Source organism: Oncorhynchus nerka, linkage group LG4 (assembly GCF_034236695.1).
Source record: "Oncorhynchus nerka isolate Pitt River linkage group LG4, Oner_Uvic_2.0, whole genome shotgun sequence".
Lineage (NCBI taxonomy): Eukaryota > Metazoa > Chordata > Actinopteri > Salmoniformes > Salmonidae > Oncorhynchus > Oncorhynchus nerka.
Window position 1 is genome coordinate 20,609,313 of NC_088399.1, and position 17,091 is coordinate 20,626,403.

General features: G+C 40.9%; 1 protein-coding gene across 1 annotated transcript in view; it reads left to right on the forward strand.

Annotated features, from left to right (window-relative positions):
- Positions 1-17,091, forward strand: part of LOC115117200 (transportin-1-like) — an 83,481-nt gene that overhangs the window by 34,939 nt on the left and 31,451 nt on the right. Inside the window, 2 exon segments of the mRNA XM_065017340.1 lie at positions 6,866-6,925; positions 6,927-6,953. Coding sequence (XP_064873412.1) covers positions 6,866-6,925; positions 6,927-6,953 — 87 coding nt within the window.

Here is a 17,091-nt window from a genome sequence, read left to right on the forward strand (position 1 = left end):
TTACTGTATGTGTTTAGTTGTGATGTCTAATGTAGGCTTTACTGTATGTGTTTAGTTGTGATGTCTAATGTAGGCTTTACTGTATGTGTTTAGTTGTTGTCGTCTAATGTAGGCTTTACTGTATGTGTTTAGTTGTTGTCGTCTAATGTGGGCTTTACTGTATGTGTTTAGCTGTGATGTCTAATGTAGGCTTTACTGTATGTGTTTAGTTGTGATGTCTAATGTAGGCTTTACTGTATGTGTTTAGTTGTGATGTCTAATGTAGGCTTTACTGTATGTGTTTAGTTGTGATGTCTAATGTGGGCTTTACTGTATGTGTTTAGTTGTTGTCGTCTAATGTGGGCTTTACTGTATGTGTTTAGTTGTTGTCGTCTAATGTGGGCTTTACTGTATGTGTTTAGTTGTTGTCGTCTAATGTAGGCTTTACTGTATGTGTTTAGTTGTGATGTCTAATGTAGGCTTTACTGTATGTGTTTAGTTGTGATGTCTGTGGGCTTTACTGTATGTGTTTAGTTGTGATGTCTAATGTAGGCTTTACTGTATGTGTTTAGTTGTGATGTCTGTTTTACTGTATGTGTTTAGTTGTTGATGTCTAATGTAGGCTTTACTGTATGTGTTTAGTTGTGATGTCTGTGGGCTTTACTGTATGTGTTTAGTTATTGTTGTCTAATGTAGGCTTTACTGTATGTGTTTAGTTGTGATGTTTGTAGGCTTTACTGTGTGTTTAGTTGTGATGTCTAATGTAGGCTTTACTGTATGTGTTTAGTTGTGATGTCTAATGTAGGCTTTACTGTATGTGTTTAGTTGCTCTGGATAAGTCTAATGAGGCTTTAAATGTAAATGTGTTTAGTTGTGATGTCTAATGTAGGCTTTACTGTATGTGTTTAGTTGTTGATGTCTAATGTAGGCTTTACTGTATGTGTTTAGTTGTGATGTCTAATGTGGGCTTTACTGTATGTGTTTAGTTGTGATGTCTAATGTAGGCTTTACTGTATGTGTTTAGTTGTTGTCGTCTAATGTAGGCTTTACTGTATGTGTTTAGTTGTGATGTCTAATGTAGGCTTTACTGTATGTGTTTAGTTGTGATGTCTAATGTAGGCTTTACTGTATGTGTTTAGTTGTGATGTCTAATGTGGGCTTTACTGTATGTGTTTAGTTGTTGATGTCTAATGTGGGCTTTACTGTATGTGTTTAGTTGTTGTGTCTAATGTGGGCTTTACTGTATGTGTTTAGTTGTTGTCGTCTAATGTAGGCTTTACTGTATGTGTTTAGTTGTGATGTCTGTGGGCTTTACTGTATGTGTTTAGTTATTGTCGTCTAATGTAGGCTTTACTGTATGTGTTTAGTTGTGATGTCTAATGTAGGCTTTACTGTATGTGTTTAGTTGTGATGTCTAATGTAGGCTTTACTGTATGTGTTTAGTTGTGATGTCTAATGTAGGCTTTACTGTATGTGTTTAGTTGTGATGTCTAATGTAGGCTTTACTGTATGTGTTTAGTTGTGATGTCTAATGTAGGCTTTACTGTATGTGTTGTAAGTCGCTCTGGATAAGAGCGTCTGCTAAATGACTTAAATGTAAATGTGTTTAGTTGTGATGTCTAATGTAGGCTTTACTGTATGTGTTTAGTTGTTGTCGTCTAATGTAGGCTTTACTGTATGTGTTTAGTTGTGATGTCTAATGTGGGCTTTACTGTATGTGTTTAGTTGTGATGTCTAATGTAGGCTTTACTGTATGTGTTTAGTTGTTGTCGTCTAATGTAGGCTTTACTGTATGTGTTTAGTTGTTGTCGTCTAATGTAGGCTTTACTGTATGTGTTTAGTTGTTGTCGTCTAATGTAGGCTTTACTGTATGTGTTTAGTTGTGATGTCTAATGTAGGCTTTACTGTATGTGTTTAGTTGTGATGTCTGTGGGCTTTACTGTATGTGTTTAGTTGTGATGTCTAATGTAGGCTTTACTGTATGTGTTTAGTTGTGATGTCTGTGGGCTTTACTGTATGTGTTTAGTTGTTGTCGTCTAATGTAGGCTTTACTGTATGTGTTTAGTTGTGATGTCTGTGGGCTTTACTGTATGTGTTTAGTTATTGTCGTCTAATGTAGGCTTTACTGTATGTGTTTAGTTGTGATGTCTAATGTAGGCTTTACTGTATGTGTTTAGTTGTGATGTCTAATGTAGGCTTTACTGTATGTGTTTAGTTGTGATGTCTAATGTAGGCTTTACTGTATGTGTTGTAAGTCGCTCTGGATAAGAGCGTCTGCTAAATGACTTAAATGTAAATGTGTTTAGTTGTGATGTCTAATGTAGGCTTTACTGTATGTGTTTAGTTGTTGTCGTCTAATGTAGGCTTTACTGTATGTGTTTAGTTGTGATGTCTAATGTGGGCTTTACTGTATGTGTTTAGTTGTGATGTCTAATGTAGGCTTTACTGTATGTGTTTAGTTGTTGTCGTCTAATGTAGGCTTTACTGTATGTGTTTAGTTGTGATGTCTAATGTAGGCTTTACTGTATGTGTTTAGTTGTTGTCGTCTAATGTAGGCTTTACTGTATGTGTTTAGTTGTGATGTCTAATGTGGGCTTTACTGTATGTGTTTAGTTGTTGTCGTCTAATGTGGGCTTTACTGTATGTGTTTAGTTGTTGTCGTCTAATGTGGGTTTTACTGTATGTGTTTAGTTGTTGTCGTCTAATGTAGGCTTTACTGTATGTGTTTAGTTGTGATGTCTGTGGGCTTTACTGTATGTGTTTAGTTATTGTCGTCTAATGTAGGCTTTACTGTATGTGTTTAGTTGTGATGTCTAATGTAGGCTTTACTGTATGTGTTTAGTTGTGATGTCTAATGTAGGCTTTACTGTATGTGTTTAGTTGTGATGTCTAATGTAGGCTTTACTGTATGTGTTTAGTTGTGATGTCTAATGTAGGCTTTACTGTATGTGTTTAGTTGTGATGTCTAATGTAGGCTTTACTGTATGTGTTGTAAGTCGCTCTGGATAAGAGCGTCTGCTAAATGCTGTAAATGTGTTTAGTTGTGATGTCTAATGTAGGCTTTACTGTATGTGTTTAGTTGTGATGTCTAATGTAGGCTTTACTGTATGTGTTTAGTTGTGATGTCTAATGTGGGCTTTACTGTATGTGTTTAGTTGTGATGTCTAATGTCTTTACTGTATGTGTTTAGTTGTTGTCGTAATGTAGGCTTTACTGTATGTGTTTAGTTGTTGATGTCTAATGTAGGCTTTACTGTATGTGTTTAGTTGTTGTGTCTAATGTGGGCTTTACTGTATGTGTTTAGTTGTGATGTCTAATGTGGGCTTTACTGTATGTGTTTAGTTGTTGTCGTCTAATGTAGGCTTTACTGTATGTGTTTAGTTGTGATGTCTAATGTAGGCTTTACTGTATGTGTTTAGTTGTGATGTCTAATGTAGGCTTTACTGTATGTGTTTAGTTGTGATGTCTAATGTAGGCTTTACTGTATGTGTTTAGTTGTGATGTCTAATGTAGGCTTTACTGTATGTGTTTAGTTGTGATGTCTAATGTAGGCTTTACTGTATGTGTTTAGTTGTGATGTCTAATGTAGGCTTTACTGTGTGTTTAGTTGTGATGTCTAATGTGGGCTTTACTGTATGTGTTTAGTTGTGATGTCTGTGGGCTTTACTGTATGTGTTTAGTTGTTGTCGTCTAATGTGGGCTTTACTGTATGTGTTTAGTTGTTGTCGTCTAATGTGGGCTTTACTGTATGTGTTTAGTTGTTGTCGTCTAATGTGGGCTTTACTGTATGTGTTTAGTTGTTGTCGTCTAATGTGGGCTTTACTGTATGTGTTTAGTTGTTGTCGTCTAATGTGGGCTTTACTGTATGTGTTTAGTTGTTGTCGTCTAATGTGGGCTTTACTGTATGTGTTTAGTTGTGATGTCTGTGGGCTTTACTGTATGTGTTTAGTTGTTGTCGTCTAATGTGGGCTTTACTGTATGTGTTTAGTTGTTGTCGTCTAATGTGGGCTTTACTGTATGTGTTTAGTTGTGATGTCTGTGGGCTTTACTGTATGTGTTTAGTTGTTGTCGTCTAATGTGGGCTTTACTGTATGTGTTTAGTTGTGATGTCTGTGGGCTTTACTGTATGTGTTTAGTTGTTGTCGTCTAATGTAGGCTTTACTGTATGTGTTTAGTTGTGATGTCTGTGGGCTTTACTGTATGTGTTTAGCTGTGATGTCTAATGTAGGCTTTACTGTATGTGTTTAGTTGTGATGTCTAATGTAGGCTTTACTGTATGTGTTTAGTTGTGATGTCTGTGGGCTTTACTGTATGTGTTTAGTTGTGATGTCTGTGGGCTTTACTGTATGTGTTTAGTTGTGATGTCTAATGTAGGCTTTACTGTATGTGTTTAGTTGTGATGTCTGTGGGCTTTACTGTATGTGTTTAGCTGTGATGTCTAATGTAGGCTTTACTGTATGTGTTTAGTTGTGATGTCTGTGGGCTTTACTGTATGTGTTTAGTTGTGATGTCTAATGTAGGCTTTACTGTATGTGTTTAGTTGTGATGTCTAATGTAGGCTTTACTGTATGTGTTTAGTTGTGATGTCTAATGTAGGCTTTACTGTGTGTTTAGTTGTGATGTCTAATGTGGGCTTTACTGTATGTGTTTAGTTGTGATGTCTGTGGGCTTTACTGTATGTGTTTAGTTGTGATGTCTGTGGGCTTTACTGTATGTGTTTAGTTGTTGTCGTCTAATGTGGGCTTTACTGTATGTGTTTAGTTGTTGTCGTCTAATGTGGGCTTTACTGTATGTGTTTAGTTGTTGTCGTCTAATGTAGGCTTTACTGTATGTGTTTAGTTGTTGTCGTCTAATGTGGGCTTTACTGTATGTGTTTAGTTGTTGTCGTCTAATGTGGGCTTTACTGTATGTGTTTAGTTGTGATGTCTGTGGGCTTTACTGTATGTGTTTAGTTGTTGTCGTCTAATGTGGGCTTTACTGTATGTGTTTAGTTGTTGTCGTCTAATGTGGGCTTTACTGTATGTGTTTAGTTGTTGTCGTCTAATGTGGGCTTTACTGTATGTGTTTAGTTGTTGTCGTCTAATGTAGGCTTTACTGTATGTGTTTAGTTGTGATGTCTAATGTAGGCTTTACTGTATGTGTTTAGTTGTGATGTCTGTGGGCTTTACTGTATGTGTTTAGCTGTGATGTCTAATGTAGGCTTTACTGTATGTGTTTAGTTGTGATGTCTAATGTAGGCTTTACTGTATGTGTTTAGTTGTGATGTCTGTGGGCTTTACTGTATGTGTTTAGTTGTGATGTCTGTGGGCTTTACTGTATGTGTTTAGTTGTGATGTCTAATGTAGGCTTTACTGTATGTGTTTAGTTGTGATGTCTGTGGGCTTTACTGTATGTGTTTAGCTGTGATGTCTAATGTAGGCTTTACTGTATGTGTTTAGTTGTGATGTCTGTGGGCTTTACTGTATGTGTTTAGTTGTGATGTCTGTGGGCTTTACTGTATGTGTTTAGCTGTGATGTCTAATGTAGGCTTTACTGTATGTGTTTAGTTGTGATGTCTGTGGGCTTTACTGTATGTGTTTAGTTGTGATGTCTGTGGGCTTTACTGTATGTGTTTAGTTGTTGTCGTCTAATGTGGGCTTTACTGTATGTGTTTAGTTGTTGTCGTCTAATGTGGGCTTTACTGTATGTGTTTAGTTGTTGTCGTCTAATGTGGGCTTTACTGTATGTGTTTAGTTGTTGTCGTCTAATGTGGGCTTTACTGTATGTGTTTAGTTGTGATGTCTGTGGGCTTTACTGTATGTGTTTAGTTGTTGTCGTCTAATGTGGGCTTTACTGTATGTGTTTAGTTGTGATGTCTAATGTAGGCTTTACTGTATGTGTTTAGTTGTTGTCGTCTAATGTAGGCTTTACTGTATGTGTTTAGTTGTGATGTCTGTGGGCTTTACTGTATGTGTTTAGTTGTGATGTCTGTGGGCTTTACTGTATGTGTTTAGTTGTGATGTCTAATGTAGGCTTTACTGTATGTGTTTAGTTGTTGTCGTCTAATGTAGGCTTTACTGTATGTGTTTAGTTGTGATGTCTGTGGGCTTTACTGTATGTGTTTAGTTATTGTCGTCTAATGTAAGCTTTACTGTATGTGTTTAGTTGTGATGTCTAATGTGGGCTTTACTGTATGTGTTTAGTTGTGATGTCTAATGTGGGCTTTACTGTGTGTTTAGTTGTGATGTCTAATGTAGGCTTTACTGTATGTGTTTAGTTATTGTCGTCTAATGTAGGCTTTACTGTATGTGTTTAGTTGTGATGTCTAATGTAGGCTTTACTGTATGTGTTTAGTTGTGATGTCTAATGTGGGCTTTACTGTATGTGTTTAGTTGTGATGTCTAATGTAGGCTTTACTGTATGTGTTTAGTTGTGATGTCTAATGTAGGCTTTACTGTATGTGTTTAGTTGTGATGTCTAATGTAGGCTTTACTGTATGTGTTTAGTTGTGATGTCTAATGTAGGCTTTACTATATGTGTTTAGTTGTGCTGTCTAATGTAGGCTTTACTGTATGTGTTTAGTTGTGATGTCTAATGTAGGCTTTACTGTATGTGTTGTAAGTCGCTCTGGATAAGAGCGTCTGCTAAATTACTTAAATGTAAATGTAAATGTGTTTAGTTGTGATGTCTAATGTAGGCTTTACTGTATGTGTTTAGTTGTTGTCGTCTAATGTAGGCTTTACTGTATGTGTTTAGTTGTGATGTCTAATGTAGGCTTTACTGTATGTGTTTAGTTGTGATGTCTAATGTAGGCTTTACTGTGTGTTTAGTTGTGATGTCTAATGTAGGCTTTACTGTATGTGTTTAGTTGTTGTCGTCTAATGTAGGCTTTACTGTATGTGTTTAGGAGTACATTCAGATGCTGATGCCTCCACTGATAGCAAAGTGGAACCAGCTGAAGGACGTGAGACAAGGATCTGTTCCCTTTACTAGAGGTGAGCCTCACTGTCCTCTAATAATGTTCCCTTTACTAGAGGTGAGCCTCACTGTCCTCTAATAATGTTCCCTTTACTAGAGGTGAGCCTCACCCCGTTCTCTAATAATATTCCCTTTACTAGAGGTGGGCCTCACTGTCTAATAATGTTCCCTTTACTAGAGGTGAGCCTCACTGTCCTCTAATAATGTTCTCTTTACTAGAGGTGGGCCTCACTGTCCTCTAATAATGTTCCCTTTACTAGAGGTGGGCCTCACTGTCCTCTAATAATGTTCCCTTTACTAGAGGTGAGCCTCACTGTCCTCTAATAATGTTCCCTTTACTAGAGGTGAGCCTCACTGTCCTCTAATAATGTTCCCTTTACTAGAGGTGAGCCTCACTGTCCTCTAATAATGTTCCCTTTACTAGAGGTGAGCCTCACTGTCCTATAATAATGTTCCCTTTACTAGAGGTGAGCCTCACTGTCTAATAATGTTCCCTTTACTAGAGGTGAGCCTCACTGTCCTCTAATAATGTTCCCTTTACTAGAGGTGAGCCTCACTGTCCTCTAATAATGTTCCCTTTACTAGAGGTGAGCCTCACTGTCCTCTAATAATGTTCCCTTTACTAGAGGTGAGCCTCACTGTCCTCTAATAATGTTCCCTTTACTAGAGGTGAGCCTCACTGTCCTCTAATAATGTTCCCTTTACTAGAGGTGAGCCTCACTGTCCTCTAATAATGTTCCCTTTACTAGAGGTGAGCCTCACTGTCCTCTAATAATGTTCCCTTTACTAGAGGTGAGGCCTCACTGTTCCTCTAATAATGTTCCCTTTACTAGAGGTGAGCCTCACTGTCCTCTAATAATGTTCCCTTTACTAGAGGTGAGCCTCACTGTCCTCTAATAATGAGCCTTCCCTTTACTAGAGGTGAGCCTCACTGTCCTCTAATAATGTTCCCTTTACTAGAGGTGGGCCTCACTGTCCTCTAATAATGTTCCCTTTACTAGAGGTGAGCCTCACTGTCCTCTAATAATGTTCCCTTTACTAGAGGTGAGCCTCACTGTCCTCTAATAATGTTCCTTTACTAGAGGTGAGCCTCACTGTCCTCTAATAATGTTCCCTTTACTAGAGGTGGGCCTCACTGTCCTCTAATAATGTTCCCTTTACTAGAGGTGAGCCTCACTGTCCTCTAATAATGTTCCCTTTACTAGAGGTGAGCCTCACTGTCCTCTAATAATGTTCCCTTTACTAGAGGTGAGCCTCACTGTCCTCTAATAATGTTCCCTTTACTAGAGGTGGGCCTCACTGTCCTCTAATAATGTTCCCTTTACTAGAGGTGAGCCTCACTGTCCTCTAATAATGTTCCCTTTACTAGAGGTGAGCCTCACTGTCCTCTAATAATGTTCCCTTTACTAGAGGTGAGCCTCACTGTCCTCTAATAATGTTCCCTTTACTAGAGGTGAGCCTCACTGTCCTCTAATAATGTTCCCTTTACTAGAGGTGAGCCTCACTGTCCTCTAATAATGTTCCCTTTACTAGAGGTGAGCCTCACTGTCCTCTAATAATGTTCCCTTTACTAGAGGTGAGCCTCACTGTCCTCTAATAATGTTCCCTTTACTAGAGGTGAGCCTCACTGTCCTCTAATAATGTTCCCTTTACTAGAGGTGAGCCTCACTGTCCTCTAATAATGTTCCCTTTACTAGAGGTGAGCCTCACTGTCCTCTAATAATGTTCCCTTTACTAGAGGTGAGCCTCACTGTCCTCTAATAATGTTCCCTTTACTAGAGGTGAGCCTCACTGTCCTCTAATAATGTTCCCTTTACTAGAGGTGAGCCTCACTGTCCTCTAATAATGTTCCCTTTACTAGAGGTGGGCCTCACTGTCCTCTAATAATGTTCCCTTTACTAGAGGTGAGCCTCACTGTCCTCTAATAATGTTCCCTTTACTAGAGGTGAGCCTCACTGTCCTCTAATAATGTTCCCTTTACTAGAGGTGGGCCTCACTGTCCTCTAATAATGTTCCTTTACTAGAGGTGAGCCTCACTGTCCTCTAATAATGTTCCCTTTACTAGAGGTGAGCCTCACTGTCCTCTAATAATGTTCCCTTTACTAGAGGTAAGCCTCACCCTGTTCTCTAATGTTCCCTTGAGCCTCACTGTTCTCTAATAATGTTCCCTTTACTAGAGGTGAGCCTCACTGTCCTCTAATAATGTTCCCTTTACTAGAGGTGAGCCTCACTGTCCTCTAATAATGTTCCCTTTACTAGAGGTGAGCCTCACTGTCCTCTAATAATGTTCCCTTTACTAGAGGTGAGCCTCACTGTCCTCTAATAATGTTCTCTTTACTAGAGGTGGGCCTCACTGTCCTCTAATAATGTTCCCTTTACTAGAGGTGAGCCTCACTGTCCTCTAATGTTCCCTTACTAGAATGTTCCTCTAATGTTCCCTTTACTAGAGGTGAGCCTCACTGTCTCATAATGTTCCCTTTACTAGAGGTGAGCCTCACTGTCCTCTAATAATGTTCCCTTTACTAGAGGTGAGCCTCACTGTCCTCTAATAATGTTCCCTTTACTAGAGGTGAGGCTCACTGTCCTCTAATAATGTTCCCTTTACTAGAGGTAAGCCTCACCCTGTTCTCTAATGTTCCCTTGAGCCTCACTGTTCTCCAATAATGGTCCCTTTACTAGAGTTGAGACTCACTGTCCTCTAATAATGTTCCCTTTACTAGAGGTGAGCCTCACTGTCCTCTAATAAGATTCCCTTTACTAGAGGTGGGCCTCACTGTCCTCTAATAATGTTCCCTTTACTAGAGGTGAGCCTCACTGTCCTCTAATAATGTTCCCTTTACTAGAGGTGAGCCTCACTGTCCTCTAATAATGTTCCCATTACTAGAGGTGAGCCTCACTGTCCTCTAATAAGATTCCCTTTACTAGAGGTGGGCCTCACTGTCCTCTAATAATGTTCCCTTTACTAGAGGTGGGCCTCACTGTTCTCTAATAATGTTCCCTTTACTAGAGGTGAGCCTCACTGTCTAATAATGTTCCCTTTACTAGAGGTGAGCCTCACTGTCCTCTAATAATGTTCCCTTTACTAGAGGTGAGCCTCACTGTCCTCTAATAATGTTCCCTTTACTAGAGGTGAGCCTCACTGTCCTCTAATAATGTTCCCTTTACTAGAGGTGAGCCTCACTGTCTAATAATGTTCCCTTTACTAGAGGTGAGCCTCACTGTCCTCTAATAATGTTCCCTTTACTAGAGGTGAGCCTCACTGTCTAATAATGTTCCCTTTACTAGAGGTGAGCCTCACTGTCCTCTAATAATGTTCTCTTTACTAGAGGTGGGCCTCACTGTCCTCTAATAAGATTCCCTTTACTAGAGGTGGGCCTCACTGTCCTCTAATAAGATTCCCTTTACTAGAGGTGGGCCTCACTGTCCTCTAATAATGTTCCCTTTACTAGAGGTGGGCCTCACTGTCCTCTAATAATGTTCCCTTTACTAGAGGTGAGCCTCACTGTCCTCTAATAATGTTCCCTTTACTAGAGGTGGGCCTCACTGTCCAATAATGTTCCCTTTACTAGAGGTGAGCCTCACTGTCCTCTAATAATGTTCCCTTTACTAGAGGTGGGCCTCACTGTCCAATAATGTTCCCTTTACTAGAGGTGAGCCTCACTGTCCTCTAATAATGTTCCCTTTACTAGAGGTGAGCCTCACTGTCCTCTAATAATGTTCCCTTTACTAGAGGTGAGGCTCACTGTCCTCTAATAATGTTCCCTTTACTAGAGGTAAGCCTCACCCTGTTCTCTAATGTTCCCTTGAGCCTCACTGTTCTCCAATAATGGTCCCTTTACTAGAGGTGAGCCTCACTGTCCTCTAATAATGTTCCCTTTACTAGAGGTGAGCCTCACTGTCATCTAATAAGGTTCCCTTTACTAGAGGTGGGCATCACTGTCCTCTAATAATGTTCTCTTTACTAGAGGTGGGCCTCACTGTCCTCTAATAATGTTCCCTTTACTAGAGGTGAGCCTCACTGTTCTCTAATAATGTTCCCTTTACTAGAGGTGAGCCTCACTGTCTAATAATGTTCCCTTTACTAGAGGTGAGCCTCACTGTCCTCTAATAATGTTCCCTTTACTAGAGGTGAGCCTCACTGTCTAATAATGTTCCCTTTACTAGAGGTGAGCCTCACTGTCCTCTAATAAGATTCCCTTTACTAGAGGTGGGCCTCACTGTCCTCTAATAAGATTCCCTTTACTAGAGGTGGGCCTCACTGTCCTCTAATAATGTTCCCTTTACTAGAGGTGAGCCTCACTGTCCTCTAATAAGATTCCCTTTACTAGAGGTGGGCCTCACTGTCTAATAATGTTCCCTTTACTAGAGGTGAGCCTCACTGTCCTCTAATAATGTTCCCTTTACTAGAGGTGGGCCTCACTGTCCAATAATGTTCCCTTTACTAGAGGTGAGCCTCACTGTCCTCTAATAATGTTCCCTTTACTAGAGGTGGGCCTCACTGTCCTCTAATAAGATTCCCTTTACTAGAGGTGGGCCTCACTGTCCTCTAATAATGTTCCCTTTACTAGAGGTGAGCCTCACTGTCCTCTAATAAGGTTCCCTTTACTAGAGGTGAGCCTCACTGTCTAATAATGTTCCCTTTACTAGAGGTGGGTCTCACTGTCTAATAATGTTCCCTTTACTAGAGGTGAGCCTCACTGTCCTCTAATAAGATTCCCTTTACTAGAGGTGGGCCTCACTGTCCTCTAATAAGATTCCCTTTACTAGAGGTGGGCCTCACTGTCCTCTAATAAGATTCCCTTTACTAGAGGTGGGCCTCACTGTCCTCTAATAATGTTCCCTTTACTAGAGGTGAGCCTCACTGTCTAATAATGTTCCCTTTACTAGAGGTGGGTCTCACTGTCTAATAATGTTCCCTTTACTAGAGGTGAGCCTCACTGTCATCTAATAAGGTTCCCTTAACTTGAGGTGAGCCTCACTGTCCTCTAATAATGTTCCCTTTACTAGAGGTGAGCCTCACTGTCCTCTAATAAGATTCCCTTTACTAGAGGTGGGCCTCACTGTCTAATAAGATTCCCTTTACTAGAGGTGAGCCTCACTGTCCTCTAATAATGTTCCCTTTACTAGAGGTGGGCCTCACTGTCCTCTAATAATGTTCCCTTTACTAAAGGTGAGTCTCACTGTCCTCTAATAATGTTCCCTTTACTAAAGGTGAGCCTCACTGTCCTCTAATAATGTTCCCTTTACTAGAGGTGAGGGCTCACTGTCTAATAATGTTCCCTTTACTAAAGGTGAGCCTCACTGTCCTCTAATAAGATTCCCTTTACTAGAGGTGGGCCTCACTGTCCTCTAATAATGTTCCTTTTACTAGAGGTGAGCCTCACTGTCCTCTAATAATGTTCCCTTTACTAGAGGTGGGCCTCACTGTCCTCTAATAATGTTCCCTTTACTAGAGGTGGGCCTCACTGTTCTCTAATAATGTTCCCTTTACTAGAGGTGAGCCTCACTGTCTAATAATGTTCCCTTTACTAGAGGTGAGCCTCACTGTCCTCTAATAATGTTCCCTTTACTAGAGGTGAGCCTCACTGTCCTCTAATAATGTTCCCTTTACTAGAGGTGAGCCTCACTGTCCTCTAATAATGTTCCCTTTACTAGAGGTGAGCCTCACTGTCTAATAATGTTCCCTTTACTAGAGGTGAGCCTCACTGTCCTCTAATAATGTTCCCTTTACTAGAGGTGAGCCTCACTGTCCTCTAATAATGTTCTCTTTACTAGAGGTGGGCCTCACTGTCCTCTAATAAGATTCCCTTTACTAGAGGTGGGCCTCACTGTCCTCTAATAAGATTCCCTTTACTAGAGGTGGGCCTCACTGTCCTCTAATAATGTTCCCTTTACTAGAGGTGAGCCTCACTGTCCTCTAATAAGATTCCCTTTACTAGAGGTGGGCCTCACTGTCTAATAATGTTCCCTTTACTAGAGGTGAGCCTCACTGTCCTCTAATAATGTTCCCTTTACTAGAGGTGGGCCTCACTGTCCAATAATGTTCCCTTTACTAGAGGTGAGCCTCACTGTCCTCTAATAATGTTCCCTTTACTAGAGGTGAGGCCTCACTGTCCTCTAATAATGTTCCCTTTACTAGAGGTAAGCCTCACCCTGTTCTCTAATGTTCCCTTGAGCCTCACTGTTCTCTAATAAGATTCCCTTTACTAGATGTGAGCCTCACTGTCCTCTAATAATGTTCCTTTTACTAGAGGTGAGCCTCACTGTCCTCTAATAATGTTCCCATTATTAGAGGTGAGCCTCACTGTCCTCTAATAATGTTCCTATTACTAGAGGTGAGCCTCACTGTCCTCTAATAATGTTCCCTTTACTAGAGGTGAGCCTCACTGTCCTCTAATAATGTTCCCTTTACTAGAGGTGAGGCTCACTGTCCTCTAATAATGTTCCCTTTACTAGAGGTAAGCCTCACCCTGTTCTCTAATGTTCCCTTGAGCCTCACTGTTCTCCAATAATGGTCCCTTTACTAGAGGTGAGCCTCACTGTCCTCTAATAATGTTCCCTTTACTAGAGGTGAGCCTCACTGTCCTCTAATAATGTTCCCTTTACTAGGTGGGCCTCACTGTCCTCTAATAATGTTCCTTTACTAGAGGTGAGCCTCACTGTCCTCTAATAATGTTCCCTTTACTAGAGGTGAGCCTCACTGTCCTCTAATAATGTTCCCTTTACTAGAGGTGAGCCTCACTGTCCTCTAATAAGATTCCCTTTACTAGAGGTGGGCCTCACTGTCCTCTAATAAGATTCCCTTTACTAGAGGTGGGCCTCACTGTCCTCTAATAAGATTCCCTTTACTAGAGGTGGGCCTCACTGTCCTCTAATAATGTTCCCTTTACTAGAGGTGAGCCTCACTGTCCTCCAATAAGGTTCCCTTTACTAGAGGTGAGCCTCACTGTCTAATAATGTTCCCTTTACTAGAGGTGGGTCTCACTGTCTAATAATGTTCCCTTTACTAGAGGTGAGCCTCACTGTCCTCTAATAAGATTCCCTTTACTAGAGGTGGGCCTCACTGTCCTCTAATAAGATTCCCTTTACTAGAGGTGGGCCTCACTGTCCTCTAATAAGATTCCCTTTACTAGAGGTGGGCCTCACTGTCCTCTAATAATGTTCCCTTTACTAGAGGTGAGCCTCACTGTCTAATAATGTTCCCTTTACTAGAGGTGGGTCTCACTGTCTAATAATGTTCCCTTTACTAGAGGTGAGCCTCACTGTCATCTAATAAGGTTCCTTTTACTAGAGGTGAGCCTCACTGTCCTCTAATAATGTTCCCATTATTAGAGGTGAGCCTCACTGTCCTCTAATAATGTTCCCATTACTAGAGGTGGGCCTCACTGTCCTCTAATAAGATTCCCTTTACTAGAGGTGGGCCTCACTGTCCTCTAATAATGTTCCCTTTACTAGAGGTGGGCCTCACTGTCCTCTAATAATGTTCCCTTTACTAGAGGTGAGTCTCACTGTCCTCTAATAATGTTCCCTTTACTAAAGGTGAGCCTCACTGTCCTCTAATAATGTTCCCTTTACTAGAGGTGAGGGCTCACTGTCTAATAATGTTCCCTTTACTAAAGGTGAGCCTCACTGTCCTCTAATAAGATTCCCTTTACTAGAGGTGGGCCTCACTGTCCTCTAATAATGTTCCTTTTACTAGAGGTGAGCCTCACTGTCCTCTAATAATGTTCCCTTTACTAGAGGTGGGCCTCACTGTCCTCTAATAATGTTCCCTTTACTAGAGGTGGGCCTCACTGTTTTCTAATAATGTTCCCTTTACTAGAGGTGAGCCTCACTGTCTAATAATGTTCCCTTTACTAGAGGTGAGCCTCACTGTCCTCTAATAATGTTCCCTTTACTAGAGGTGAGCCTCACTGTCCTCTAATAATGTTCCCTTTACTAGAGGTGAGCCTCACTGTCTAATAATGTTCCCTTTACTAGAGGTGAGCCTCACTGTCCTCTAATAATGTTCCCTTTACTAGAGGTGAGCCTCACTGTCTAATAATGTTCCCTTTACTAGAGGTGAGCCTCACTGTCCTCTAATAATGTTCTCTTTACTAGAGGTGGGCCTCACTGTCCTCTAATAATGTTCCCTTTACTAGAGGTGAGCCTCACTGTCCTCTAATGTTCCCTTTACTAGAGGTGAGCCTCACTGTCTAATAATGTTCCCTTTACTAGAGGTGAGCCTCACTGTCCTCTAATAATGTTCCCTTTACTAGAGGTGAGCCTCACTGTCCTCTAATAATTTTCCCTTTACTAGAGGTGAGCCTCAATGTCTAATAATGTTCCCTTTACTAGAGGTGAGCCTCACTGTCCTCTAATAATGTTCCCTTTACTAGAGGTGAGCCTCACCCTGTTCTCTAATAATATTCCCTTTACTAGAGGTGAGCCTCACTGTCCTCTAATAAGGTTCCCTTTACTAGAGGTGAGCCTCACTGTCCTCTAATAAGGTTCCCTTTACTAGAGGTGGGTCTCACTGTCTAATAATGTTCCCTTTACTAGAGGTGAGCCTCACTGTCATCTAATAAGGTTCCCTTAACTTGAGGTGAGCCTCACTGTCCTCTAATAATGTTCCCTTTACTAGAGGTGAGCCTCACCCTGTTCTCTAATAATATTCCCTTTACTAGAGGTGAGCCTCACTGTCTAATAATGTTCCCTTTACTAGAGGTGAGCCTCACTGTCCTCTAATAAGGTTCCCTTAACTTGAGGTGAGCCTCACTGTCCTCTAATAATGTTCCCTTTACTAGAGGTGAGCTTCACTGTCCTCTAATAAGATTCCCTTTACTAGAGGTGGGCCTCACTGTCCTCTAATAATGTTCCCTTTACTAGAGGTGAGCCTCACTGTCCTCTAATAATGTTCCCTTTACTAGAGGTGGGCCTCACTGTCCTCTAATAATGTTCCCTTTACTAGAGGTGAGCCTCACTGTCCTCTAATAATGTTCCCTTTACTAGAGGTGAGCCTCACTGTCCTCTAATAATGTTCCCTTTACTAGAGGTGAGCCTCACTGTCCTCTAATAATGTTCCCTTTACTAGAGGTAAGCCTCACCCTGTTCTCTAATGTTCCCTTGAGCCTCACTGTTCTCTAATAATGTTCCCTTTACTAAAGGTGAGCCTCACTGTCCTCTAATAATGTTCCCTTTACTAGAGGTGAGGGCTCACTGTCTAATAATGTTCCCTTTACTAAAGGTGAGCCTCACTGTCCTCTAATAATGTTCCCTTTACTAGAGGTGGGCCTCACTGTCCTCTAATAATGTTCCCTTTACTAGAGGTGAGCCTCACTGTCCTCTAATAATGTTCCCTTTACTAGAGGTGAGCCTCACTGTCCTCTAATAAGATTCCCTTTACTAGAGGTGGGCCTCACTGTCCTCTAATAAGATTCCCTTTACTAGAGGTGGGCCTCACTGTCCTCTAATAATGTTCCCTTTACTAGAGGTGAGCCTCACTGTCTAATAATGTTCCCTTTACTAATGGGTCTCACTGTCTAATAATGTTCCCTTTACTAGAGGTGAGCCTCACTGTCATCTAATAAGGTTCCCTTAACTTGAGGTGAGCCTCACTGTCCTCTAATAATGTTCCCTTTACTAGAGGTGAGCCTCACTGTCCTCTAATAAGATTCCCTTTACTAGAGGTGGGCCTCACTGTCTAATAAGATTCCCTTTACTAGAGGTGAGCCTCACTGTCCTCTAATAATGTTCCCTTTACTAGAGGTGGGCCTCACTGTCCTCTAATAATGTTCCCTTTACTAAAGGTGAGTCTCACTGTCCTCTAATAATGTTCCCTTTACTAAAGGTGAGCCTCACTGTCCTCTAATAATGTTCCCTTTACTAGAGGTGAGGGCTCACTGTCTAATAATGTTCCCTTTACTACCTCACTGTCCTCTAATAAGTTCCCTTTACTAGAGGTGGGCCTCACTGTCCTCTAATAATGTTCCTTTTACTAGAGGTGAGCCTCACTGTCCTCTAATAATGTTCCCTTTACTAGAGGTGGGCCTCACTGTCCTCTAATAATGTTCCCTTTACTAGAGGTGGGCCTCACTGTTCTCTAATAATGTTCCCTTTACTAGAGGTGAGCCTCACTGTCTAATAATGTTCCCTTTACTAGAGGTGAGCCTCACT